Source organism: Corvus hawaiiensis, chromosome 5 (genome assembly GCF_020740725.1).
Source record: "Corvus hawaiiensis isolate bCorHaw1 chromosome 5, bCorHaw1.pri.cur, whole genome shotgun sequence".
In the NCBI taxonomy this organism is placed as follows: domain Eukaryota; kingdom Metazoa; phylum Chordata; class Aves; order Passeriformes; family Corvidae; genus Corvus; species Corvus hawaiiensis.
In genome coordinates, this window is record NC_063217.1 from 51,321,608 (window position 1) to 51,349,510 (window position 27,903).

The following is a 27,903-nucleotide window of genomic DNA, read 5'->3' on the forward strand; positions in this document are numbered from 1 at the left end:
TTTTGGGAGGCTAGCTATAGCAAAATACCAGTGGAGGAAAGTATTAAAAGCTTGCCATGATCTTTCATGGCATCTTTGCAATACTTTTCTTTCCTTCTTTTTATTTTTGGTTTGGTTTTCTGTTAGAGGTGTTCTGCTGTGGGCTTTGTATACAAGCAACTGCTTAACAGCAATAGTATCTAAATGCAGTGTCTTCAGAACACAGGTTGTGTCTTGTGCTGGATTCAAGATGAAGAACATTCTTAAGAGTAGGTCTCTATGAAATTTCACGGTTTCATAGAAAGATGTCTATTCGAGGAAACTGTAGAGATTCAAAATACATGGGGTATTGTTGTGTAAAGTGAATGATTATACAGAAGACATAATTCAAGCCAGAAGGTTTTTATTTAAGTCTTGCAGATGTTTTCATAGAAAGTACATAGAAGCGTCTCAATCTTTTCCACCCGTAGGTGCAAGGAAATCCTGCTTCCATGGAAATTGCATCCTATATTTAATTGTATAGAGTTTGCACTTTTAGTTTAAATTTTACTCTGCATGGACATGTCAGCCTGCATCAGGTCTGTAGATGGAATCGATAGAAATTACTTTATTATTCTGTAATTACTTACATTGAGTGCTGTGTTTAAAATCACTCAACCATAAAAATGTTTTCCTTGATGTCTCTCTTGGTTAGTGAAAGAATTATGGTGAAATAGCATGTTCATGAATGCCCAGCATTTTTACAAATATTTCTTCCTTATCTTATTAAATACAATAAATGTGGGCATAGCTTTAAAATACAAAATACAGCAGATGTACCAACATTTAATATAAAAAGTAGTGTTTCTATAAAATATTGAAATAAAGTGTTAATAATTTTATAGAGTACTGAAGAATACTGCCTTGGTGATCTACACGTTTGTAGTGCAATAAAAATTTTAGAATTTCTATCCTGGTGAGGAAAAAAATAATGAGAAAGACTAAGGCACAGTAGTGATTTTATTTGTCTGCTGTTGTTCTCCCTTCACAAAAAAGACAGAACCTCAAAATAAGTTTGTTGTAGCTTACTTAGATTTGTGGGACTAAGTGTTTCTCCTATAAAAGGAATAACCAACATTAAAAAAAAAAAAAAATTATGGTGGCTTTTATTATATGATAGCTTTCATTATTTTATTAGTAAAGAGCTGCTACAAAATAAGTGCTCAGATGCATGTGTTTAGAGGTTGAAGAATCAGTGTTTGCTTGTGTGTCTTTAATTTCAGAAAGTGGAAATAGAGGCTATAAGGGTGATAGTTTGTGTTGTTTTATGTCTACTTGCTTAGCCTGTCTCTGTGGCGCTTAATTACGTATAAAATCATTCATTGGGAATTGCATAACAGAATGTTACACCTTGGCGCTCTTTAATCCCATCTTTTTTGCAGATGTACTTCAGTCACTTTGCAGGCTTTATAAATCTTTCATAAAGTGCTGAGCAGCCTCCAGTAGAAGACCTTGTTTATAAAAGGCTTGCTGATATGTTTGCCTTAAAATGAGTGGTATATTGAAGCTTTCCAACCAGAATTACTTTCTTGTGTCTGTCTTTCATGTTGTTGCATTAATACTTGTTTTCACATATAACTGCATTTAAAAAAATAAAGCTCCAAATGAAAAAGAAAAACCCTCAAAATAAAAGAAAAAAAGGAATACTATTGAAAGAAAAAAAAGGTTTTGGTGTAATTTCACTTATTTTTTGGCTGTTCTCATACCTTTTTATGCTATACATATCCAAGGACTGCCATTTCTTGTCCAGTAAACATTTTCAAAATTTTTTTATCATTTTTTAAAAATACTGTATTAGTAGATAAGTCCAGTGATTTCTTGAATAGAAGATGCCTTTTGTTGTAATGAAAGGCACGCTGTAGGGTAGGAGAAAATAATGGTGTTCTTAAAATAGGAGGAACACATTCAGAGCAAAGTAATTGTTAGTTTTGCATGCATAACATGGTGACTCAGTTTGAGGGTGGAAGTAATAAAATGGTGCTTTAAAGATAGGAAGATGTGATAAGGTTTACAGTATTGTACAGTTCTAAATGGATGTATGTCTTTGCCCTTAAGATAGTTTCACATAATTGTTTAAGTTTTCGTTTGGTTTAGGGTTTTCAAGAGGTAAAAATCGGGAGTTCCTAGATGTACTGTTTTAACTCTGGTTTCTATCCGTGTGTGCCATCTGTATAAATGTGTGTATGTGTGCATGTATGCTTGCTTATTAAGAGCTACATTATAAATATAAAATACTGTTTTCACCTCTGTCAAATTAAGAGTAGGGCTTAGATCATAACTATTTTATCGGGTCATGTTTTGTATTAGAAACTTTTGTCCCTGTTACATGTGTTTAGAGCTATGCATACATCACCTTAATGTTTGTCACTTACGAAGGTTGTGCTGAGACTAGGTTGTCAGGACAGTTTCTGACCCTTTTCATGATTATTAATTACTTAAACTAGTGTACATATACTGTGTTTTGGAACTATATTTACGAAAGAACAAATCATGCATTAACTTTTCTAAATTACCCTGCTGCGTTTTTACTCTGTGTGCTAGTTCCTTCTGATGGTGACTCAGTGTTCAGTAATGAAGTTAAGAAATAGTGTAGGTGTTGGCTTCAGCAAAGCTGTAGTTTAGTGTGGTGCTTGTTATGTAAAATACAAAAGTTGCTTTTGATCCTTATTACTTTGAATGAGTTCTTAAATCTAGCCATCATTTAATGAAAATGGAAAACAAGATAAAAGTGACAGTTCAGTTCTGATGCTGTTTGTGGTGGTGTCAGTCTGTGGTGATGTTTCTGAAGCAGAGGGTAGGTCTTTAGGCTTTCTCATACTGTTCATGGTCTGGTGGATAAAGCATGTGCTAGATCTAGCCAGCTTCAAAACAGAACAAGAAAACCTTTATTTTTACTGCTATACTAAATACTGAACTCAGTACTAAACTACAGAACAGGATGATAGCTCAATACAAGCACAGAGTGCTTAATAATTTAATAATAAAGTGATACTCAGTAGCACAGCAAACATACCCATTGTCGTGAAGTTAACTGCCCAGAGATGGTTCCTAGCAAACCTTTTCACTGAGTTATAATAGCGCAGTTTCATGCTGTTATTTTCTAATCATGTTCCACTGCAAGTAAGAAATTAGATATAAATATCCCGGTTTGGGGTAGACAGCTTTTTGTGCTGGTTGTTGGATGTTGCATTTTTTCCTTGTTCTGCTTAACTGAGAAACATTTACCAAATGTTGTGCTCCAGGAGTGAAAGGCGTAGCTGGTATTGGGTTCGTGTGGCAGGATTTTGGTAGTGTGGGGCTACAGGGCTGACTTCTGTGCGAAGCTGCCAGAAGCTTGCCCCACGTCTGATGAAGCCAACGCCAGCTGGTGCCAAGATGGACCTGCCACTGGCCAAGGCTGAGCTCATCAGCAATGGTGGTAGCACCTCTGGGATAACAGAGTTAATCAAGGAGGGGAAAAGAAAAGCTGTGCAATGGCAGCCACAGAAGAGAGGAGTGAGAATGTGATAGAAACAGCTCTGCAGACACCAAGGTCAGTGCAGAAGGCAGGGCAGGAGGTGCTCTGGGTGCTCCAGCAGAGATTCACCCAGCTCATGGTGAAGACCGTGGTGAAGCAGCTGTACCCCTGCAGCCCATGTTGATACACAGGGAAATAGAGGTCCACCTGCAGCCTGTGGAGGAGACCCACACCAGAGCAGGTGGATGCCTGTGGAAGGCCCATGCTGGAGCAGGCTCCTGGTGGGATTTGTGACCCTGTGGAGAGAGGAGCCCACACTGGAACAGGTTTACTGGCAGGACTGTTACCCCAGAGGGGACCCACACCAGAGGAATTTGTGAACTGCAGCCCATGGGAAGGGCTCACTTTGGAGATGTTCATGGAGGACTGCCTTCTTTGGAAGGGGAACAGTGTAAGGAGTCCTCCACCCGAAGAGGGAGGAGCGGTAGAGACAACGTGTGATGAACTGACCGCAGCCCCCACTCCCTGCCCCTCCACACCACTGCGAGGGAGGAGGTAGAGAATTTGTGAGTGAAGTTGAGCCTAGGAAGAAAGGAAGGGGTGGGAGGAAGGCATTAAGATTTGGGTTTATTTCTCATTATCCTATTGATAATAAATTCAATTAATTTGTTCCCAAATTGGGTCTGTTTTGGTAGTCTCACCATCACAGTAACTGGTGAGTGATCTCTCCTTGTCCTTACCCATGAGCCTTTCGTTGTATTTGCTCTTCCTTGTCCAGCTGAGGAAAGTGACAGAGTGGCTTTGGTGGGCATCTGATGCCAAGCCAGGGTCAACCCACCACACTTTTATATAAGACTTCGGCACATGTGGATTTTCATTGTCATCAGTGCTTTACTTTTTTCCCCGTTGTGTACAATGCAAATATTAAATATTGTAAATAGCAGTATGTGGCTAAGATAAAAATGTGTGTATTTCTCACACACATTTTTCATTGAGTTTACAGTGTAAATGTTTCAGCTTATTTAATTTTTGTATTTTATTTTTTTCTTCATGCAGTCTCTCACCTTAACTTTGGGGGGTAGGGCAGTTGAAGTGGATGCTGCTTTCGGGCATGTAGCACAGGGATGTAGTGTTCTGCAAAGATGTGAGCATGTGCTTTCTGCTTGTAAATAGTTCTATTTGATTAGGATCAAAGTGACTAGTTAGGTTGCCTAAAGAAAAATGCCTGCTTCTGATCTTCTGTCACCACTTGGCAAGTCCAGCTCATGCAGCGTGGCTTTGACTTGAGGAGTTACTCTGAAACCAGTAATCACCAAGCATTCAGCTGATTGTCTACAGCCAAAAAGATTCAGAAGGCTTGCTTTTATTTGCAGTGTATTCAATCAGTTATTGTGGAATCCCCTGCCTCTTCCTTTTGCCTGTGCAGTAGCGAAACATAAATCCTTGCTGTTCATTTAAAACAGTGAGTGCAATCATTATATTAAACATAGGTTGATTTCACTTTTTAATGTACTAACTGGATTTGCTTTGATGAAAGGTTCTTTAAAATTTTTTTTGTGCATTGATAAAAAATAAATGCTGTTGTTAACGACATGGAGATATTTGCAGGGCACTAAAAAATTGAAAGTGTTTGGCTGGGTGGCACACTGTATTCATATATAGTTCCCTATGGAGTTAATATTTATTTGAGATTGCAGTAGTTAATGCTTTAGAAAAGGTAAAACTCTCAAAATATATCTGTGTAAATTATCATTAAATGTGTGAATCTTAGACGATTTGTGCTTGTCTCTTAAAATAATATGTAGGATTTCTACTTTGAAATAAAAGTGAGCTGCTTCAATTATGAGAGACTGTACTTTGAGAAGTAGTCATCAACACATTGCAAAAGCTGTGGCAGTTATTTTCCCTTGCATTCTACCTCTGGCATATGTACTTATTTGCAGAATGGCTCAAAAATTATTAAAAAAAAATTGACAGTGGCCTGAATATCAGTATATATGGTTCCATTATGAGATAATTCAAACTTAGATTGAAAAGCAAAGTAGCAAAGACAACAGATGCTATAATGCACTCCCTAATGCTGTACTTTCTCCTTCTGATACATCATTAACAGTGGTGAGCATAACAAGATTTTTCTGGAGGCAGTATTCATGGCTGTGTGTATTAGAGTATTGCTTTTGTTAATTGCCTTTTCTTTGTTGATGAAGATCAAATCTAGCTCTGGGCTTACTGAGGCTTTTTAGGATTATTAGTATCTGGTTGCTGGTTTTAGCCCCTCTTTCAGGTAAAACACTAGGAAAGAATTATTTAATATGTAGCCATTTTTGCTATCACTGATGCAGTCATTCTGTGATAATGAAGAAATCCTTTTCAGATGTATTAGAATAGGAATTGCCAGTTAGTCTAAGTAAGACTAAGGTTTGCAGTTGTCTGTGATTTTCACTGCAAAGCCTAAAGCCAAGATTCTTTCAGAGCATGTTCCATAAACAGAACTAAACAAGGCAAACAGCAGTAAAATCATTCAGTATCTTTAGCTGTACAGAGCTAATAATTTTTTCAAGCACGCTCTCTTGTGACTTGGAGATGACTTTTTTCCTAGCCTTTTATACTGATCAGCTTATTCTCTCTTAATGCTGAATGAGGTCTTATTTCCATCCAGGGAGAATGGTAATAATGCCAAGGTAGCATTCATAATTGACCTGGATGGACACACTGCATGCGACATTTTTCATACAAACACAACTTCTTAGAGATGAGAGTATCTGCCTTGTCTGAGTTGAAACAAATTAATGAACAGAGTTTTTTTCTTAAAATTATTGAAGAATTTATTGCACACCAAAATTGATGCATTAACATACTTTTATTAACTAGCTGTGGGATGCAGGCTTCTTGGGGAGAGGAGTAATTTGCCCCTGAAATAGCATTTAAATATTTCTTCAGACAGCAAATATTTTACTTTGTCAAAGTTCACTTTCTGCGGTCTCGAAATTTTTACAGTTCTTAAAGATTTTCATGGGAACTGTGGGCATAAAGCAATAGTGAAAATATACATCACAAATCCTGGTGAATGATTGTTAAATGATCAAATATACTGTCTCAATTCATTCTTCAGCACTGCATATGAGCAAACTATTTTCAGGATTACAGCTCCTTGTAATTATATCAATCTTCCCACATTTCCTATTTGCTGTCATATTATTTGGCTCAAAGTATAATGGATAGCTCAGTGACTTGGATTTTCCTTGTCTCTAATGTACTTTGTCAACTTGAGAAACAAAAGAGTTTACCAAATCCAGAGCAGTGCTTGTTGATTTTTAAAAGTATGTGACTTTACTCCCTTGTTAATTCCCATTCTGCAGGAAACCATTGGTTCTGGAAGTAGCACAATATTCATATGCATTTTAATTCTATCCAAACCCCATAGCAAGCTACTGAAGAGTTTTGGTATATTGCTTCACTTGTCCTCAGATACATGGTTGTATTAAATCTCATACATTTGCAACAATTTGGTGTTTTGATAACCTCTGCATGAGTTAAAAAGCTGCAAACCTCAAAATTTTTGTACTGCATTCTCAAGCCCCAGTGATTTTCTCAATCTAGTTGGTACTGGCAGAGAGTAAAGTGTGACATATAGGATTTGAATTAATTTTGCTGTGTATCTCCCTCAAATTGTAATGATGCTTTTTCTGCTCCACCTATAGCTTCCTGCAGATTTCACAAAGCTGCACCTTACTGACAGTCTCCACCCACAGGTGACCCACGTTTCATCTAGTCACTCAGGATGTAGCATCACTAGTGATTCAGGAAGCAGCAGCCTTTCTGATATCTACCAGGTAAGACTGGAAGGGATGCTGATGGGAGGTGCAATTGCCAGCAGTTTTGCATTTAGTAGCTGAATGCCCTTGCTATTGCCTATTGTCAGTTTTTGTCTGAAGAAGTGCTCAATAGACTTCAAAAAACTACTTTTTGTTTGAATTGTGATAATTTCAGGCTTTTCATGTGTTGGCTTCATAATGTAGAACCTCTTCAGTGGTGGGAAGAAACAACTATGCCGTAAGCAGCCTGTGCTGGCCTGGCTTGAGGGACATATTTCCATTTCCCCACCCTGTAGGAATTTGATGCCAACCTCAGCAGTGCTTTCTCTCCTGGCCATCCTCAGAAAGGTGGGGAGGTTGAATTGGTGTTGCTTTTTAAAGTTACACTTCTGAGGTGGCTTCTTCCTGTAAAGCTCTGTGCTGTTCATTTGGAACAGCCTGAGTTTAGAGAGACTCTGAAACTGATCCAGAGTTTAAATATAAATTGGAAAAAAGTTTAAGTGAAATAAAATGAGGAATTATGCATTTTTCACTTGATGTTTACCGTTCTTGGAATATTGGAAGAGGATTTGTCCTGATAGGAAAGTGTACCAATTTGTTACTCTGAGAAGAAGGAATCAAATCCAATTAAAATACATTTCTATCAATCATAAAGTAGTGAGACCACTTCAACATGAAGTACTGTTAACTAGAAGAAGAATAATGTTTTTTTGAGATGCTTCTGAAATTGCAAATGTAGTCGTTTTAACAATGGGAAAAGCATATCTGCAAATACATACAAGTTCAGCTATGGTCATAGTTGTAGAATATAGTCTCCTTCAGGTGAATAAGCTTATAGGCTTTTTTTTTTTGTGAAGAAAGATAGGCTATAAAAAGGTCCCAGTTCAATTTAGGCAGTAATTACAATAATGCAAAGGTTTATTTCTGCAAAATGATCAAATTAGCTGAACACTTCAGGCATAGCATGTCAGTCAAGTATGTTTGTCAGAATTTCTTCTGAAGACAGGATTACTTTGAGACAGGATTTAGGTTTATAGCATGAGAGTGAAGAAGATGTAAAATCAGTTTTGTTCTTCTAGCCTTATATAGATTTTCATTCCTTTTGTTACAAAGATTTCCAGTTTAACAGAAAGATAACAAGTACCTCTAGAGGCCCAGTTGTATGTGGCATGTAGTTACAGTCATACAGTTACTCTTTAGATAAGTTGGAAGTAAATTTTTTGCAAAAACTTTCAGCAAAACATTTGTAACTGTGAAAAAGATCATTGAATTTCTGTGCAATTAAAAAACCTCCAACCAAACAACATAAAAAACTAAAGAAACCTCAGAAAAATATTTCTCTCTGTAGTTGCCAACCTGGTCTATGACTCCTACTAGTTTCATTTGCAGTGAAGGAATCAACGTAATGGTTGGTTAGAGTTTGGAGAGAGTTAATGGTTTACTGAAGTATTTACACAGAGAAAATTTACTTCTTAAGTATTATTTTAAACTTAATTTACAAATATAATGCATAATCCATTCTTAAAAGTATTATCAAATTTCTTCAATTAATCTGCAATTAATATCACATTTAAAGGTGACTTGGCACAGAAATCAAGAACTGTGTAACTGTAAAATGTCAAAGTATGAATAATAACCTATGTCCATATCAATATCCAGAAATATGACAATGTACTGTAGAATGCAACGTCATGTTTTTGTCTTAGTACATATACTTGAAGGAATGTTTATTAAGGAAATGGTAAATTCAGGTGTGGAAACCGATAAGGTTTTTAAATTCTTGAATTTAACTTAATGGTACCAAGTATTGTTTGACTTGATTTCTCAAATTGTGGTCAATCATTAATTTCTGGCCTCAAATTCAGTCACAAAGGAGTGTAATGTAGCAGTGTTAAGCTAGGTTAAAGTACTGCCAAAAAAAACCCCCAAACCAAAACAAAATAAAATGGCTGTAAATTGAATTCTCTAGGGCCAAGTTAAGGATTCAATAAACAGAAATATTTTTTTAAACCAAGAGAGTGGACCAGTCCTTCTCTCTCAATTGTTTGCCTTTTAATTCTCTCCCAAGTGTTTATTCAAAAACAGTAAACCATAACCACATCATCAACATGTTATTTTTTTTACTTCAATCTTAATAAGTCTTAGGCAATGCTCATGATCATTGTTCCTTGGATCATTCCTTTGATTCTTATTTTCTGTATATAATGGCATTTTTCTGTTCAGTGGGGTGGACTTCTGTTCATTATGGCTAAGTAGAAAGCAATGATTTAGAAAGATCATCATCTTGTCATGCAGTTGATAAATTTATTTTTTTTTAAATTATACAGTTATTTGGATCTTTACTACTGAAATCTGAAGTAATGATATGTCATGTTTGCATCCCATAAGTTTTAGTTCTTTAGCTTTAAGAGCAGCTGCTTCCAGTGAAAATATGTTCATGGCCTTTTAAGATTTTTTTAATAAATCATGAAGCTGAATCTTCAGATGCTTTAAGCATTGAACTGAGAATACTTCCTTTTAAATATTAATGTGGTATCTAAATTTGTTTGTCAAGCGTTGCACATGAAAGAACTTCTTTTAGAATAAGAAGTACTAACCAAAATAAAATCAACCTCTGTGTTTACCCCACCCAAGTTTCAAAAACATTTCAGGTGCCAATTAGTAAGGTCCTTAAATACTGCTATTTTTATTTTAGGAAATAAGTTCAAGTGATGAACTCTGTAGGGTGACTTGAGAGGAGGGGGATGCTGAATGTCAGTAGATCGTGTGTTGGCTTTTATTTGCCAAGAACAATTCCTTGCATCTGTCTTTTTTTGACTTGGCAAAGCACATCATTCACTGCTGCTTCTCATGTATGGGTGCTTGCTCCTCATTCCTAGGCTTAGTTAATGGTTCTCATATGAACGCATATACCTGTCCCTGTATGCTCCTAAATGCTTCCTACACCTGTTATATATATTACCAGATGATGATCCTGGTTGGAGAGTGAGGAGATTTAGGTTCATGAACATGTGTTATTCCCCCTCTCTGTTTCGGGAAGTGTTGTGTTGGCTGAGCTCTTTGCCAGCCTTTCTTTCCCTTATCCTGTCCTCAGACTGGTGGCTTCCTGCCACCCTTACATGCCCTCTGGTGCCTGCCCAGATACCACTGTCGGTACAGGAAACCAGGAACATCCTTTCTGAGACCCTCCCAGGATGTGTGTATTGCTTGGAAATTTTCAAGATGTCAGCTTTGTTTTCTCATGATACGGTAGCTCCTAGAAGAAAGGTCCACCCTTCAGCAGCTCTTCCTGAGGGAGACCAGTCTTTTGTCTCTCAAACCAGAGGGTCCATGCAGCCTGCCCTTTAGTTACTGTATGCAAAATAAAGAGGTTTTACCTTAAGATAAAGCCAGTCTTTCTGACTGTATCAGCTGCTGAAGTGCAGGGCTCTGGCTAATGCCAGAATGGCTGGAATAGCTCAGGTAAACTGTCCTTTTAACTGCCCCCTGCCACCCTTGAAGTTTCAACGAAGTTCCTAATTGCTCCTGTAAATTCAGGTCCTCTTAAGGTACTCTGTAACTTCCAGAGTCCATGGTTTGTATGTCTGTGGTCTTGGCAGATGTTGCTCCGTTCTGAGAAAGAGGCAATTACTTGGCAATAGGGGAGGACGCTGTTCATGGTGTGCTTTGTCTGGATTGCTACACTTTTCCATCTTAAGTGAGGAAAACTGCTCAGACTGACTTCTGTGACAGATGTGGGCTGCTGTGTTGTAAATTTTGTGCTAGATAATGAAAGAACAAATATGGGAAGCACTATGAAAATCTTGGACTGAAGGAGTTTTAAGGTATTTCATGGGCATTTGCACTTGTGTCCAATGTAGCATGAAAAAATGTTACTACCTTAGATTTATGTATGATTTCTGTACATGTAATAATTATAGCTGACTATAGTACAAATGATAGCTGTTTAATAAACAAATACATATTACAATTATATGGATTGAATTTCATCTTAATTTATTGATGTTGTAAACTTTTACTCAGTCATCTGAAAGCTAATTTAAAACAAAACCCCAAATACGATTTCTCTCTGTGGAGAAGCTGAATCCAGCGTGTCTATATGACACGAGGGAATATTTCAAGCTGATGTGACTTTTGCAAGTCATTTCATGAGACAGGTAGAGGCAATGTTCTTGGTGTTTTGTATTAGTATTGGCTTAAAAATTAGAAAGTAAAAAGCTAATGACATTCTTAATTTCATTTTTTAGTTTATATTTTAGCCCTTAAATGACAATGGTTGAAAAGTAATGTGAAGGTGGTTTTTTTGATCTGAGCATGGCTTCTTTCTTTGTTAGCTTCATGGAATTGAAGGACTGCACCAGGCAAGGAACATATTTCTGGTTTGTGCAAGAAGTTTCTTCTATTCTTGGGTTTTTTTGGTTTTTTTTTCCTTTTTTTTTTTTGTCCCTGGTATTTTTCTCATGCATGTTTCGAGATTTTGGATTGTTGGTTTAGGTGGCAACAATAGTTACAAGGGGAATTTAGTCTTCAAAATGATACAATGTTTCCTAAAGAAAGTAATTAATTTTTTTTTTTTAAAGTAAAGGTTCAAATTGTCTATTTAAAATACTAAGAAATCAGTAGTTAGTGTCGTTACTTTTACAGGTTTTTTGTCTTTATGTTATCATCAGTTGGAAGTTTTTCCCAACCAGTATAGAAAGAAAACCATGAAGGCCACTTAAAACAGAGCCAGTCATTTTGTAAGCAGTTCTCCAAGTCTTCCCACTTTCTTTCCTTTAGTAAGGGTGGGGTGTGTGTGTGATGAAGCAGTTGTTACACTGGAGTGAGAGTATCTTGACTGTGTAAAGGTAGAGATCGCCCTTGACCTCTTCTAATCTATGTTTTTTCAAGAAACTCAAAAATTCATTGGAGGAAGAGGAAGTGAGGCGGTAAATGAAGTCATCTTCTTTAGCTGCTCATGTTGTCCATCACCTCTCTCATGTTCATCTTCATGATGCCTTTAAAAAATGAAAGACCAGTAGAGTTGGGATTAACCACTTTCCTCTCCTGCCTGTTTAAAGTGACCAGAAGAGTCCACCATTTCCCCAGTCTGCCCAGCTTGACCTAGGGGGAATGAATGCTGTTCTTCTTCTTAATCCTCCCCTTCTTCCTCTAGTCAGTCAAGGAACCAAAGGCTTACCAAGAACTTAGACAAGGCTTCTTTTACTTTACGTATTTGTATTTCACAGAATTTGTTTAATTAGCTGTTATGACTTAAATCTGAAAGTGTGTTTGGATTTCAAGATCCTCAGCAGCTGAAGCAACGAGTTTTTTATTGGTGCAATATTAGCCTTTATAGCCGCTGCTTAAAATTGGTCAGATTCTCCTTAGGTGTCAAATATGAAATACTCCTTCAACTCAGGCTTTAAAACATCTGTCTTAGTCTCTTAACTCTCATGTTGGTGATGTGACAAATAAAATATTAGCCTGTCACTATTACGAGATTCCTTTGAAGCTTCAAAAATTTTCTCCACAGTTGGAAAGATGATACAAGAAATTTGCTATTCCAGCTGATTATTCAGACTTTGGAGAGACATTGTTTTGTACTTCAGGCTGCAACCAGAATTTTTCTTGGATGCAGTCTTTTTTAGATTTATTTAAGTGAAACTAATTTCTCTTATTGCCCAAGAAGCAAAGTACAACATGCACCCCGGAATGGAAATTCTGAGGTGTATTTCATCCTTCATTACACGCCCTGAGAAGATCTAAGCCTCATGATTGACTGTAGTACAAATCCTGTTGGATGTTCATCTTGTGTTCGGGTTTTTGGAGGCTGAGGTTCATAAGGAAGCCCCTACGCCCAAAGGAGCTCATGGAGGTTTCCCCTTCAGTCTTAGACAGATGCAAAGCTATTGCTTAATAACTAAGGGTTCCTGTGCAGACATGTGTGGCTTTTCTCACACAGGAAGGGGTACAAAAGCACTCAGTGTAGGTGGGTCATGAAGTTTAATGCATCAGCAAGAGAACCTTGAATACTTGATATCATACATGATGCTACTAAGCCTAAAAAAGCTATTTATGATGTATAAACACAAGGAGCCCCCGTGGGATGAGGTTTTCTTGATTTTCTGGTTTGGTTTTTGGTTGTGTTTGTTCGTCTGGGTGTTTGCTTTGGTTTTTGTTTTGTTTGTCATGCAGAAAGGCTACATTTCTCTTTCTTTGCTATCTTTTGCATGATCATGAGTTGTTTGAAAAAATGTATTTTTTTCCTCAAAAGAGGTTTTAAAGGTGTCCTAAATTAACAAACCTTCTTATTACTTTGTGGATTGTTGCATTCAATGCTGAGCTTCTTTGTTGCAATGGTTTGGATTTTTTGATAGGAAGTTAGAAATAGTTGCTTTCCATCCACCAATAACTTCAGTTGTCAGAAAAAACCTTCCAGCAAGTGTAAAAAGTGATCATCTTTGGGAAATCCTGTAGCCTTTAGTAGTATTTGTAAAGTGTTTTCTGAGTACAAAGTTACATTGAGTTCAATGTGAAAATCTGTTTTAAATAACATCAACTCTTCTTGATAATAGAGCTTCAAGAGTTTTCTAGTTTTGTTTTATTGCTTTAAGACAGTAAAATAACTTATCTTTTGATAATCAGATTTTGTACAATAGATGGAAATTTCTCATCTGTGTTAGCATTGTGTGACTAAATTGAGTCCTGCATTCATTTTGCTAATGTGCTTTTGAGAGAGCTTAATCTGGGCAGGTAGGAGGGGCAGTTGTTAGTAATGGGAAGGTTTGCAAAATTGACTGTGAATCAGTCCCACTGTTGCTGGAATTGTCACTGTTGGAGACTTCAGATTCTGACAGATTGGTGTCATAAGATGTGTGTCTACTGACTCATCGCCACTAATTTTTCCACCAGTCACTTTTGATGAAGGCTATTTTGAAAGAGTAGTTACAGCAGCTGTTTCAAATGTATCACAGGGAACATGCATGTTAAACACAGTAAGACTGGTAATAAAAATATTGCTATCCGTGCTATCATTTTTGGGATTTGTTTCTATGCCAGTAACATCTTTCCTTATCGTGGTTAAAATTTTTTCTTGACAAAAGCAAACTCAAAAAAGCCACAAAACCCCTAAAATCAACAACAACAACACAATAAACCCCAACCCAGAACCACAAAGTGAGAATAATTTGAATATTGCATAGATGCTGTTATCATGCTTTTTATATTAACAAGGCCCAGTTACTAAGCTTGTGTTGTGCTGTAGGACAGAAGCATTTAAGACTCTCACTAGCTGCCCTGATCCCTCTCCAGCCATATGCTGCTGTTCATGAGGTGGCTGTGTATAGTAGCATTAAAGTAACAGATGTCAGCCATAGATAGGGAGGCAGGAACAGGGGAGGGGAGATGATTCTACAAAATTACCAAAGCAATTTCTCTTACCTTCTCTGTGTTTAGAGAGTGACCTAGTTTTGTGGGCTTTTTACCAGCTTGGGAAAGATTGATGAAACAAGCTTTAGTAGGTGTGTTTGTCCCATGTACTATATTTAAAGTAGACGTGAATGCATTGTGTGCTTCCAGGGTCTCAGAAACCGACCACCCCCTTAAGACCTGTGAAGCTGGACTTCTCAAGCCAAGGCTTAAAATTTGCTCATTAGAGTCTTGCATTTCCTTAAAAATTGTCATAGCTGAGCCTTGGCAGCTGCTGTGGTATTAAATCAGGTTCTGAGAAAAAGCAGCCGTATCATCCGTGATAGACAAGTGTTTGTGGGATTTATTAAGTCTCTGGTCTTCAAACTGAATCATTAGAATATATTTACCTTTAGGTGCTATACTAATGACCTCAAGCTATATCTGGACTATGTTTTCATTCATTTTAATACAATTTAAAGGAGGTTAAGTTTGACAGATATTCTGGGTAGTCCATCTGTGGTGTTTAAGCAATGACTTTGTGTTTTTTCTGCGTCTGTAAGTTCTTAGGCAGTTTATCAGCAAATGAAAGCCATATTTAACTATGTACTGGAATTGTAAAAGAAAAATACAATCCTAGGTGACTGAGAGATAGCAAAATTCCTGTAGCATTTTGATGCTATTCTTATTTCCCCAAACTGTCTGTTTAAAATTATATTGCTTTCCTAAGTGTCTGAAAATGTAAAGTTGGGGTGAGCACAGAAATTGTCAAATGAACTCTCTATTGAAAAAATTATATTCAGCTAACAGTCCAAGACATTGTTGCTTGAACTGTAACAGCTTTCAATCCCCCCAAGACCCACAGATTAAATAATGTCTGTTGAATCCTTTGTGTGTGTGACTGATTGAAATAAATGTTAAAAATCCTATTTAAACACAGTGAGTTTGGATTGATCAATTGTTAGTTGTTTTAAAATGATGTATAAAGAAAAAAGCAATATAAAAATATTGAATAAATTTGAGTAATCTGCTAAATAACAGAATTAATCTCTGTACATCTAACCAGAAAACTGCAGCAGTAAAGAACACATTGGAATGTTTTTTAATTGTTTATACATTAATTAGGCTACAGAAAGTGAGGCTGGTGATATGGATCTTAGTGGATTGCCAGAGACAGCAGTGGATTCTGAGGATGATGATGATGAAGAAGACATTGAAAGGGCATCAGATCCTTTGATGAGTAGGGATATTGTTAGAGACTGCTTGGAGAAAGACCCAATAGACAGAACAGATGATGACATTGGTAAGTATTGTGATGTAGTAAAATACTGTCAAACATGTTCTTCACCTCCAAAAATTTACTTTTTGATCTTGCAGTTTTATTTTAATCATTGGCCTTTGTAGTTGGTAAGTTTAGTGTTTATTATTATTGTTTTTTAAATATATATGTAAAGTGAACAAGTAACAGCCAAAGAAGAAGAGGAAAACACACATAATATGGGTGAAACCTATTACTTGCTGGCCCTTTTGATCTCCAGCTTCAGCTTCTAATTGATATCAGAACAGGTTTATGAAGAAAATGTCACTGAAAACTGCAAAACAGACAGAACCTTGGCAAAGTCAACATTAATGTCAACTCTGCTTCTCACAGTATATTTTTAATTGTCAGTTGTGACATTGTGACTTGACATTTGTGGTAAATATTGGAGCCTTAAAAACCTTAATGTAAATGTGCATCTAATCAAACTAATTTGCTATGTTACCATACAAGTAAATACATTGAAAGCAAAGCAGAACTAGAATCGAAATTTTAATCTAATCTGTTTCACTGGGTGAGGTATTTTTGTTTTACTGAAGTATGACTAAATGGTGATTAAGGTTGATTATCAGATGATTAAGGGAGTAGAGCATCTCTTATGTGAGGGAGGTCTAAGAGAGCTTGGAGAAGCTGTTCAGCCTGGAGAAGACTCAGGGGTTCTCATTAAGGTGTACAGATAGCCTGGGGTGAGGGTATAAAGATGATGGAGCCAGAGTCTTCTCAGTGCTGCCCAGTGAGAGGACAAAGGGCACAAACTAAAACATGGGAGGCTCCATAAGAGCACAAGGAAAGGCTTTTTGTTTTACTGTGACTGAGCACTGGGAGAGGTTGCTGAGAGAGCTGTTAGCATTCCTCCTTGAAGATATTCAAAAGATGTTTGGATATGTTCCTGGGCAGCTGGCTGTAGGTGGCTCTGCTTGAGCAGGCAGGTTTGACCAGATGACTTCTGGAAGTCCCTTTTAATCATGACCTTTCTGTGATTCAATTAAAAATTAGGCAAAAGATGGGGTCCTATTGAACTCTTTCAGTGGACATTTTAGATCAAACTGGATGCAAAAATGATTTTGGGCATATAATCACTTGGCAGGACTGCTAAAATTGAGTTCTGTAGTTATGAACAGTATAAAAAATGAAAATACAGGAAGGTCACTGTTGAGTACAAGTGCAGCTCCAGTGCATGTAGAAGACAGAGCAGCAGTAGTCAGTGTTGTCTTTAAGACAATAATCCTGTCTGGTTCACCTGAGAGGAACTTTGTGAAACCACCAGACAATGATCAGGTACAATTTACTGTTAAGCCTAGCCTACGAGGGGATGGCTTTACCAAACAACTTGCTCAGTTTTGTGAAATTTGTCTTGCTGTGTTTTACACAGTCCTGTTCTAGTCATCATGAAATTATTGCCGTGACTGGAGTATTACAAGTATCATTGGTTGTATTCAGAGCTCTTGGTTACATTACAATTCTTCCATTATGCTGACTTTTACTTTGCAGGGTTTCTATTGATGATATGACCAGCCAGTCTGTGTCTACAAAATACCCAGTAATTAAAACCGGCCACTGTACATGATTTATTAGTATACAGAAACGATTGTGTAGCATTTTAGCTTAGGCAGCCTCAGGCATCTTGCTGAAGAACTGTCTTTACTGTGCTTTGTTGTTTTGACATGCACGACTCAGTGGGCTTTTTCTCCTTCAGAACAACTACTGGAATTCATGCATCAATTGCCTGCTTTTGCCAACATGACAATGTCAGTGAGGAGAGAGCTCTGTGCTGTAATGGTGTTTGCAGTTGTGGAGAGAGCAGGAACTATTGTACTAAACGATGGGGAAGAGGTCAGTAGAAGTTGCTTTTGACTCTCCTATTATACCGAACATCCCAGATTCCACATGGTTAAGGTCCTCTTTTGTTACTTAAAAAAAAAAAAAAAGCAACATTCAGGTAAATAAAGCCTCTTTTTGTTCTGGATTTTCTGAAAGCTTTTGTTTAAGCATTCACACATTTCTTAAGCAGCAGAAACAAAAGAAAACATTCTTTGTACTGTACAATATGCTTCCTGCGTATTTGAACTCATGTGAGGAGTTTATTTCAGTGTTCAAATGCTGTTTTAAAACTTTCTTTATTTTTTTTTCACAGTCTTACATTACCTCTTAATATTAAAGATAAGCTTAATATCCCAGTTTTCTTCAGCTGGAAATAGCTGTACATTGAAGGAAAACCAGCATGTAATTTTTTTTAATAGGTGCTAAAAAATAACTTTTGCTTTAGGACAATTGTGAGAGTTGTATTTATATAGTATGCTATTGCAAAATTAAGTGATTTGGTCTTCATGTGTCCTGCAATGTTTGATTTGTAGCTGGATTCTTGGTCAGTCATTTTGAATGGCTCTGTGGAAGTGACATACCCTGATGGAAGAACAGAGATATTGTGCATGGGGAACAGTTTTGGTGTTTCCCCCACCATGGAAAAGGAATATATGAAAGGAGTGATGAGAACCAAAGTGGATGACTGCCAGGTAGAGTGTCTGTGATGCATGCACATTCACACCCACACAGGTGTAGTGCAACTCAATAATGAGACCCAGTTTTATTTTAAATTGAATATATGTAAAATCTCCAGTGGGTAGCCCTGGACCATAGTTGGGCAGTATGGCTCCTGCATACCCACAGTCTGGGAAATAGAGCTATCTTTATCTGGATAAAGATATTATTTTGGATGAAGATGTTTGTCTACATGCTTTTTCCAGAGTGGGAGGGCCATCAGCCTCTTCCATGCATCCATTGCTTCCCATGTTCCTTAGAAGGATCTCAAGGTCCATTAGCCATTACAGGCTCTTTTACTTCTGTAGCAAATAGCCATTCTTCTTTGCTCAACTCAGCTACTGAATATCAGAGTAATACAAACTGTATCTCCCATGGTTTGAGTGAAAAATCTAATTTTGGCTAATCTGACCTTTCAAGGAAAAAGGCTTGATGTTTGCTGTAATATAAGCAGTCAGATGTAAAGAATGCTTTTCATAGCATAAAACTACTGGCTGAATCTGGGTATGTGGTTCCTATTTCCTTATTCCCATAGCGGAGCCTTGGGTGAATTAAGCATTTTGCTTGGTCCTAATGGCTAATTAGCTTCAAGTAGATGACCTCTGAAAGAGGTGTAAATGTGTAATAGAGTCACCTGCTTTAGCTTGCCCATCTAACTTCCAAAATGTGCATAAATGGTTTCTTGTTAGGGTAATGTTTTCAACAAATCCAAACTGTGGGACTTCTGTTTCAGCTACTGCTGGAAAAAAGAAATGGTGTGTAAATGAATTTAAAGAGAAAATACTGTCTCTGATTCTTTTGCCTTTCTCCTAAGTACGTACACAAGGATTTAACAACTTTTCAATCAGAAGAAACACTACTTGCTCTCAGTTAAATATCTAAATTCATATAATAAGACAGTTCAATCTTGCCCCCCAAAAGAGAAAAAGGTATAACAATTTGTGTACAATGTTGTCTTTTTCTAGTTTGTTATGTTTGGTCTTGATTATATTTGCATACTGTAGGTATCAGGAGTATTTGTAAGATACTTATTCTTGCACTTACCCTTGGCTGAACTGAAGATTGCAGAAAATAATTTTCCTGCTATATGCTTTAATCTAGAAGTAATTTGTTTCTGTGTGCCTGCACTCATTAACTGAATAAATGTTAGTTTTCTTAATAATTGACTTCAATAATAATAGCTATAAAAAATGAAGATTATTTACCAAAACAGTAGTCACAAAAAATAAAAGCTAGGTTTTCACTTCAATCTTCTACCCCTTCTAAACACCTCAAAAAAGCTGGCATGTAAGAAAAAAGGACTGCCTAGGACACTGAGCTTCATCTCCAGCAGTGGGGAGGTCAAAGCAGCTGCACGAAAATGGCTGAGAATACTAAATCATATTGCTCTGATGGATCTTGGTCTCCTCTAAGTGCAGGATTGTAGTGCCAGTACTGTGCTTGTCTGTTCATCTGCTTGCTGCAGCTGAACTGTGGAAAGACAAATCTGACTCACTGCAGGTTGAGGGGCTACTTTATCTTTTCTGTCAGTAGCGTACTTGCACCTTAAGTCTTAATGCTTTTCTGCAGATTTTACCTTTTAATACTGGTGCGCGATGATTCTTTCCAGTTTGTTTGTATAGCCCAGCAAGATTATTGCCGCATCCTCAACCAAGTGGAAAAGAACATGCAGAAGGTGGAAGAGGAGGGGGAGATTGTGATGGTGAAGGAGCACAGGGAGCTCGACCGCACTGGAACAAGGAAAGGTCACATTGTCATCAAGGTAAAAGGAAAGCAGAGAGTCTCTTGCAGAAGTCTGCGTTCTGTAAACCTCTTCAGTTGGCAAGTTAGGTCCAGGATTAGTTGAGGTATCTATTGTAGAAATAAATATTTGAAAATGGACTGTTAATATTTCTAGATTTTCTTCACAGTTATGCACGTCAACAACTGGGTAATTTCTATAGAGATAAATTAGATAATTTTTTACATTTCTTATCACAATGGTTAAGCTGTTATGTTTGCTTAGCTCATCATTTAATGGATGACAGTATTCTTTCTAGCGTCATGAGTCTTCAGTATGTTACAAGAAAACAAATTTGCGTGTGTTGAAAATCTGTGTTAATAACGATGATTTTTTTCAATTTTTTGTTTTCAATAGGGAACAGCTGAAAGGTTAACAATGCATTTGGTGGAAGAGCACTCTGTAGTAGACCCAACATTTATAGAAGACTTCCTGTTGACGTATAGGACCTTTCTTTCCAGCCCAATGGAAGTGGGCAAGAAGTTGTTGGAGTGGTTCAATGACCCCAGCCTCAGGGATAAGGTGAAAATCTGAATTATGTACTGCTACCATTTGCATTGAAATATAAGCTAATAAGAATCAATTATGACTAAATTGAATAAGACACAAATAGCTGGTAACATTTTAATTGCAGAATATATGGCTAAAACTAAGCATATTTTTCCATATTTTATTCAATATTAATGTGTTCAGACAAGGTAAATTGCCCATGTTTTACCTTGCTGTGTTTTTACAACTTAACTTAGTTGCTTGCAGGTATACAGAAAGCTTTTTTCTAATAGTGAGTATTTTTGTTTAATGTAATTCAGTAGAATTTTATTGTGTCTTCAAGTTTGAGCATATAACTAAGTTCCGTGTTTTCTGTACATAGTACTAGTTAATTCAACTTGGCAAACATGTTGTGATTTTTTTTAAAAGAGACTAGAAAATTCATGCATTGTTAAGAATCTGTTGTGGTTTATGTAGCATTAAAAAAAAAGCTACCAAGCCCAACCCAAACACAAGCAGTCAAATATCCTCTTCCCTAAACAAAATGTCCATGATGGAAGCATAAGGCATATCCAGTTTTGGCACACTGTCTATTGAGGCTTTATCGTGCCTCAAACTGTATTGCTTTATTTTCTCTTGTGTGCAACTTTTTCGTATGTAAAAAAGTTACTAAAAATTTCCAGATGCCCTTTTCTTTTTGTAAATTTGAAGCCAAGGGAATTATATTAGTACAGTGAAAGAGAAATTTGGTTTTCAGCTTTCATTTAAATCTGGGTATTTCTTCCAGAAATGTTAATATAGCTGTGCCTTGAAGGAAGGATCTTATATTTGACAGAGGATAGGTTTTGCAGCTAATATTGTTCACAGCTATAATATTGGAGTTCATCTTTAAATTTATGTTGCTTGTCCTCCAATGGACAATCCCCTCAGCCTCTAAAAGCGTGAACCAGCACAGTTACTTGTATCAGTCTGAACACAGAACAGCTCTTTGTTCTGCTGCCTCAATAACCAACCTTTTCTGACCTCCAGTAGCACTGACAGAAAGGCAAGAGGCAGACAACAGCTTGGGATAAGTGGAGATAACCAAGTAGGGAATAAGGAATCTGGAGGATTTTGGCTGTTTTGTATTGGGGGCTGATAGGCAGTGAGGAGAGTGAAAGGGGTGAATAAAACTTCCTGGGGATGATCAGTACTCAGGAGTATTCCGAGTGGGACAGTGGACATCCAGCCTTAGTGATGATTTTGCCCAGCAGCAGATTACTTAATTTTACAGCTTCAATCCTCTTTTAATGCTGTTCCTGATTTGTGACACAAGTAATGGCATTCCTCTGGAAGTCAGTGTTCAACTCTTCCCAGCTCAGTGTCCTTTGGGTGTAGATGAGTAAGTCCCAACTTTAAAAGCAGCATTGATAAGTGAAGCTGTTTCTGCAGAGGTTTAAAATACATTGCGTGGTATGGCTTGCAGCTTCCCAGACAATTGTAATAATCTGCAATTACCCTAAATTTAACCAGACATTGTCTAGATCTTCCAATGTCATCCACAGTAATGAAAAATATTAGAGCTGTTGAACAGGAATGAAGTTCATCTTCAATTTCAAAGGTGCAAAAATCTCAAGTATGTTCCTGTGGCTGGGAGCTGCAGCACATAGAGCTGGCTAGTTGCCTTCAGTTAGAATCTGAACTTGAGGAGTTCTGAAGTGCTTGATTAATTTGTTCATTAATTTCAGCAATTCTTTTGAATTCATTTGCTTTTCTGGGGTAAAAGGAAAAGTACTTAGAAACTGTGAGGGTGGCAGGGGTTGGTTTTGCATGCCTGGTGTCAGACCTTTAGCATGTGAGGCTGTAGAGGTTTAGATTTTGTGCAAACACAAGAAAGGACAGGGGTTAGCGCTAGCTGATTAAAATTTATGTGAGACTTTGTTCTTAAGCTCTAGGTTTTGAAATGTTTAGAGATTTATGCCTACTGATTTACTTTCCCAGCATAAAAGAAGAGATGCAACTGTATTTTTAGAGGTAGCATTGAGTGGCTCAACCATTTTGGATTCAGCAGCTTCTAAAAAGTAGCATGAATCAATATTAATTCAAGACACCAAAACTCCTTTGTTTTGTCAGGACAAGTGCTGCTGATATTCCAGGTCAAATCACATACTAAAAGAAAGAATACTGTAGTAAAAGCATATAGTTTTAAAAAATGCAGCTCTTATTTTGTGGCTTTATCTTCATTAGTGGTAATAGTATTCCTTTAGAGTTTTTTCCTAACAAACTGTAAAATACCAGCTAAGATTCTTCTCAACCTGATTATCATAATTGCTTGGGGGGAGTAGCCAGTGGAGGGAAAAAAGGAGGAGTAAATCGAAAGATTGACTCTAAGGAAAGGAATCACATGTTTTTGCTGTAAAACCTCTGCTGCTTCTTGCAATACCTTGTTTTTCCTACCTCTCTGAACATACAGTAGGTCTTTATAGAGGTAACTGCCAAATGAAGTTCTTGGTGGTACATCTAAAGACTTATGAGATTCAAGAGCCAATATTAAGCTGTATTGTAAGCTTTGTGATCATGTGCTTGAAGAACTAAGCAGATTTGGAAATATACATGAACAGGAAATTGTTATAAGTCACAAATGGATCCACCTTGTTGCCTTCTATGTGTGTGCACTATTCCCTACTTAATCAAATTCATGCAGCCAGTGTTTTCTGACTCATAGTGTTCATTATGAATTACAGCATACAATTGCTTATACAAGTGAAAACAATTTTAATACTTTTTTTTTTCCTATACTCCTGATAAATTGCATATTAATGAAGTTTTATTTGGATGTTTGTAGATATATTATTTAAGATTCCAGTGGAAATTTACAGGGCCTTTAAGGAACAGTATTTTTAAAAGACTTGGCAAAAGTGTTGTTCTGAGTATTCCAGCAAAATATTTATAATATTGATTAATTTTCAGGTTACACGGGTAGTATTGTTGTGGGTGAACAATCACTTCAATGATTTTGAAGGAGATCCTGCTATGACTCGATTCCTGGAAGAATTTGAGAACAATTTGGAGAGGGAGGTAAGAGTGAGGGTTTTTTTCTGACAATTTGGGATGACAGGGAATAGCCAGGCTGTTGTTATATATAACTTGCTATGCTTTTCTCTTGTAGAAAATGGGTGGACATTTGAGGCTGTTAAATATTGCTTGTGCTGCTAAAGCTAAACGAAGATTGATAACCTTAACAAAGCCATCTCGAGAAGCCCCTTTGCCTTTTATCTTGCTGGGAGGGTCAGAAAAGGGATTTGGAATCTTTGTTGACAGTGTAGATTTTGGTAGCAAAGCTACAGAAGCAGGCTTGAAACGTGGAGACCAGGTATGTAGTTTTAAAATGTGTCCCTCCACTACCCTCCCCCCCCCCCCCTTTTTTTTTTTGTTTCCTTTCTCTTCACTACATGAAAATAATGTTACTTGTTTGAATTTTAGATATTGGAAGTGAATGGTCAAAACTTTGAAAACATTCAGCTGACAAAAGCCATGGAAATCCTTAGAAATAACACTCATCTGTCTATCACTGTGAAAACCAATTTATTTGGTAAGTTTGCCTGCCCTGTTGTTTCTAGTTTTAATGGAGACCTAAATTACTTTTTTAAAAGCTTAGAATAGTTTTGTTTGAAACTCTTTTGTACTGGAGAGAATATAAAAAGGAAACTTGAAGGTCCTAAAATATCTTGGTTCATAATTGCAAAGAAAAATTTATGAGAAAGGACTTAGATGAAGTGACTTCCCTCTCACCAAGGGTATGTTTCTGGATTAAGAGCAACTACTGTGACCATGTAGCTCAAACTTAAAAAACATGCTTGTATACATTTAGTTCTCTCTCAAGAAAGAAGCCTCTTCAGGCATTTCAGCTGATCAGTGGTCTTATTCTGTCTGCTGAATTTACTTGTAGTTTTTCAGCCCTCTGAGGGCTCAAGGCTGTTACAACCTTTCCTGCCAGCTAGGTGAAAAGATTCTTGGTACCCTCTGTATCTGTTCTCTGCATTTTTCCCTCTAACAAGTACTAAAGTAGGCATGGAAAAGTCTCCATGCAGCTCAGGACCTCAATTAGCATTGTAAGTAATGAATAGATTGGGGATTTGGTCTGATTTTTTTACCACTGGATACTTGGATTACTTATACAATTTAGGGATGTGCTCCCTGAGTGTCTCTTTCAGGATCAGGTTCTTCATCACAGGTAAGTAGGGCAGAATGTTACTGCAGCACATCACTGCACTAACTGAAGAGTTAATTTGCCCAGGTTATTTCCAAAAGTCATTGGTCAAATCTGTTTCCTGGAGATTTTTTTTTAAATGACTTTTTAAAAATTTTTTTTTTAAATTTTATTTTATTTTGCTTTGCGGTAAAGATTTTAATATTTCAATTGTTTCTAATAATTAAGACATTTCCTAATATATCTGTGTCTGCTTCTTTAGCATGATGTTCTTGTTTCTCTATATGTAAGTTCTGTAACCATCCTTCTCACACTGGGTGTTTGAATCTCACGTGTTGATTTACTATGTTAAAGATTAAACCTGATTTCTTCCTTTCTTCAGAAGTTGTGTTTTTCTAATTTTTTTATCTATCTTATGGCTCCAGGGCAAATACTGAAACCAGATTACAGTACAGTCTCAAAGCAGTTACCTTCTGTGTATTGCATGCAGCATTCCTTCTCCACAAATACAAAAAGGAAAGTTTCCTTTTTTCAACAGCATCTTCTTATCTGTATTTAATTTTTCTCTCGAGCCTCCAAGTAGTATTCCAGAGTACAGTTATTGGCTGGAATTACTCTCCTCCACTTTCATGTGTCTTATTTCAAGCTTTTGAAGTCTCTTGGTAATTTGTTGTACCTCTGGATATTAGAGAACATTAAGGACAAAAATTAATAAATAACAGTAAAACATAGCCCCTAATACACATCCTTAATTAGTTGCCTTTGTTCCTATGTTTTTCTACAATTCCTTAGTTTTAATTATCACTTTTCATTTATTATTACAAATCAACTCATCAGAGGATTTTTCCGTTTTTGTATGGAGAGTTCCTCTAACACTCAGAATACATGACTTGCTCTCCTGTTCAGTTTTGTTTGATTTATTTAAGTATATCGGCTTTTTTTGAGGCTCAAGGTTGTAGTAGAAGAACTAATTTACAAATTTATCAGATATTTCTGCCTCAGAGATTACTCTTTGCCAGGGAGCTGAGGGAGAATGAGTGGCTTTTTGGTATTTCTGGCAGATGGATTCAATGGCCCTGTCAAACATCCAAGGTGTCTCAGTAGTCTCTGCTTTGTTATATTTTCCTTATGACTTTGTTGTGGTTTCCCCTCTGATTTTTTTGATCCTGTTGCTAATAATTTCTTGTCCATCAGAGAGCTTTTCTTGCTGTCAGTCTGTTTAAGCCTTCCTTCTCATTTGTATTTTTCTATCTCACGTCTGTCTAACTTGCTCTTTTTATACATGCTGCTATTCTGCAGAAACTTTTGTCCTTAGGCTGAAAAGTCAAATTCCTTCTGTTGATACCATCCATGCAACCACGTGGGCACTTGTGTAGTTCTGTTGTAGGCTGGGCCAATTAACTGGTTTTGTGATTCGTACTGCAGAAAAAGAATGTCATTTTTGAAAGAAAAAATGTTCTTAAAGTCTAATACCTAAATTAATACTGGAATTGACAGAATATCCTAATTTTTTTTTTTTATGGTTAATATTAAACTGGTCTGTTGCACAGAGCTTTCTTTTACATTTTTGTCCTTTTTCTTCCCTCCCTTTTCCTGTCTTGTGCAGTTTTTAAAGAACTCTTAACACGGTTGTCAGAGGAAAAAAGAAATGGTGCTCCCCACCTGCCTAAAATAGGTGATATTAAAAAGGCGAGTCGTTACTCCATCCCTGACCTTGCTGTTGATGTGGAGCAGGTAATAGGATTAGAAAAAGTGAATAAGAAAAGTAAAGCCAACACAGTTGGGGGAAGAAATAAGTTAAAGAAGATACTTGACAAGACTCGAATCAGTATTCTGCCTCAGAAACCATACAAGTGAGTTTATTTCCTCCTAAATATGTCCTCTGCATTAAATTATAAGAATTTCTAATGAACTTAGAGTATGTGATTATACTTTTTTATTTTTTAATACAAATCATACTTACATCTGAAACAAATACCAGAAAAAAACGGTCTGGATATTTGAACAAGCACGGGCTGCTAACAGTGCAGCTCCTGACATTAGTTTGGATGTAATTTTTTTCTTACAGATAAAGAAATGACACCAATACCAATAATTCTGCAAGCAGATTACTTGCAAAGAGTTGGTATGAGCAATGATTGCAATGTATCCACATTCCAGTGGTCTACAAGAATTTTTGTGTACTGCTGTAAGGGAGAGTGAGGTTAAAATTTTAACTTGGGTTCTTTGGTAGAATTGTGTTGTTGTTGTTTTTTTTTTTAATGAAAGCAAAATATGCTATCTGATAGCTTTTTTTCTATGAACACATTTTAGAAATAGAGTTCTGAGAATTGCTGGCAGCAATAGAAGGGTGAATTTTATATGATACTATGGGAGCCTGGTTCTTGGCCAAGGCGCAGATGGTATCGACGGGAGGAGAATGCATTGTGGAGGGTAGTTGTGTGATCAGTGTTCTCTCTTGCATTTTTCTTTCCTATGTCCCACTAATGAAGAAACTATTCCATGTAAATTGATAGATACTTGTGCTAAAAATGCAGGGGTTTTTTTTCTTGATATTACTTAAAAAAAGTTTGCTTAACTAATGTTAGATATTGCCTACTAAATGAAAATTGTTCTGAAACATTATATATAGAATGTTAGTAATAGGAAGATTAAATTAATATAAATTATTATATCCAAATAATGGATGTTTCTTAAATTGATGGCAATACCTTTCAGTAGAGGAGAATCTGTAAATCCTCTTTTTTTTGTTGTTTGTCTTTAGCATGTTTTCCTTTATTTCACTGGTCTTGCATATTTGTTCCTCTGATGAGCTGTGCAGTTAGGTCTGATTTTCTGCATTGGTCACTGTGGTTCGTAGCATTTGCATAAAATTTTCATGTTTTTTCTCTTTTTCCTTTATTTTCTTTC

At 36.8% G+C, this 27,903-nt stretch overlaps 1 protein-coding gene across 18 annotated transcripts in view; it reads left to right on the top strand.

The window, feature by feature from the left end:
* The window catches only part of RAPGEF2 (Rap guanine nucleotide exchange factor 2), a 187,492-nt gene that overhangs the window by 132,448 nt on the left and 27,141 nt on the right, over positions 1 to 27,903 (top strand). For 10 of the 18 annotated variants that reach the window (XM_048303242.1, XM_048303232.1, XM_048303239.1 and 7 more), the window contains 11 exons: positions 7,177 to 7,308; positions 11,625 to 11,669; positions 15,805 to 15,982; positions 17,694 to 17,830; positions 18,352 to 18,510; positions 20,145 to 20,297; positions 20,673 to 20,837; positions 23,754 to 23,861; positions 23,953 to 24,156; positions 24,267 to 24,375; positions 26,600 to 26,846. In XM_048303242.1, coding sequence (XP_048159199.1) covers positions 7,177 to 7,308; positions 11,625 to 11,669; positions 15,805 to 15,982; positions 17,694 to 17,830; positions 18,352 to 18,510; positions 20,145 to 20,297; positions 20,673 to 20,837; positions 23,754 to 23,861; positions 23,953 to 24,156; positions 24,267 to 24,375; positions 26,600 to 26,846 — 1,637 coding nt within the window. The remainder of the gene's footprint in view (positions 1 to 7,176; positions 7,309 to 11,624; positions 11,670 to 15,804; positions 15,983 to 17,693; positions 17,831 to 18,351; positions 18,511 to 20,144; positions 20,298 to 20,672; positions 20,838 to 23,753; positions 23,862 to 23,952; positions 24,157 to 24,266; positions 24,376 to 26,599; positions 26,847 to 27,903) is intronic. The other 8 variants (XM_048303243.1, XM_048303244.1, XM_048303237.1 and 5 more) reach the window with 2 other exon arrangements.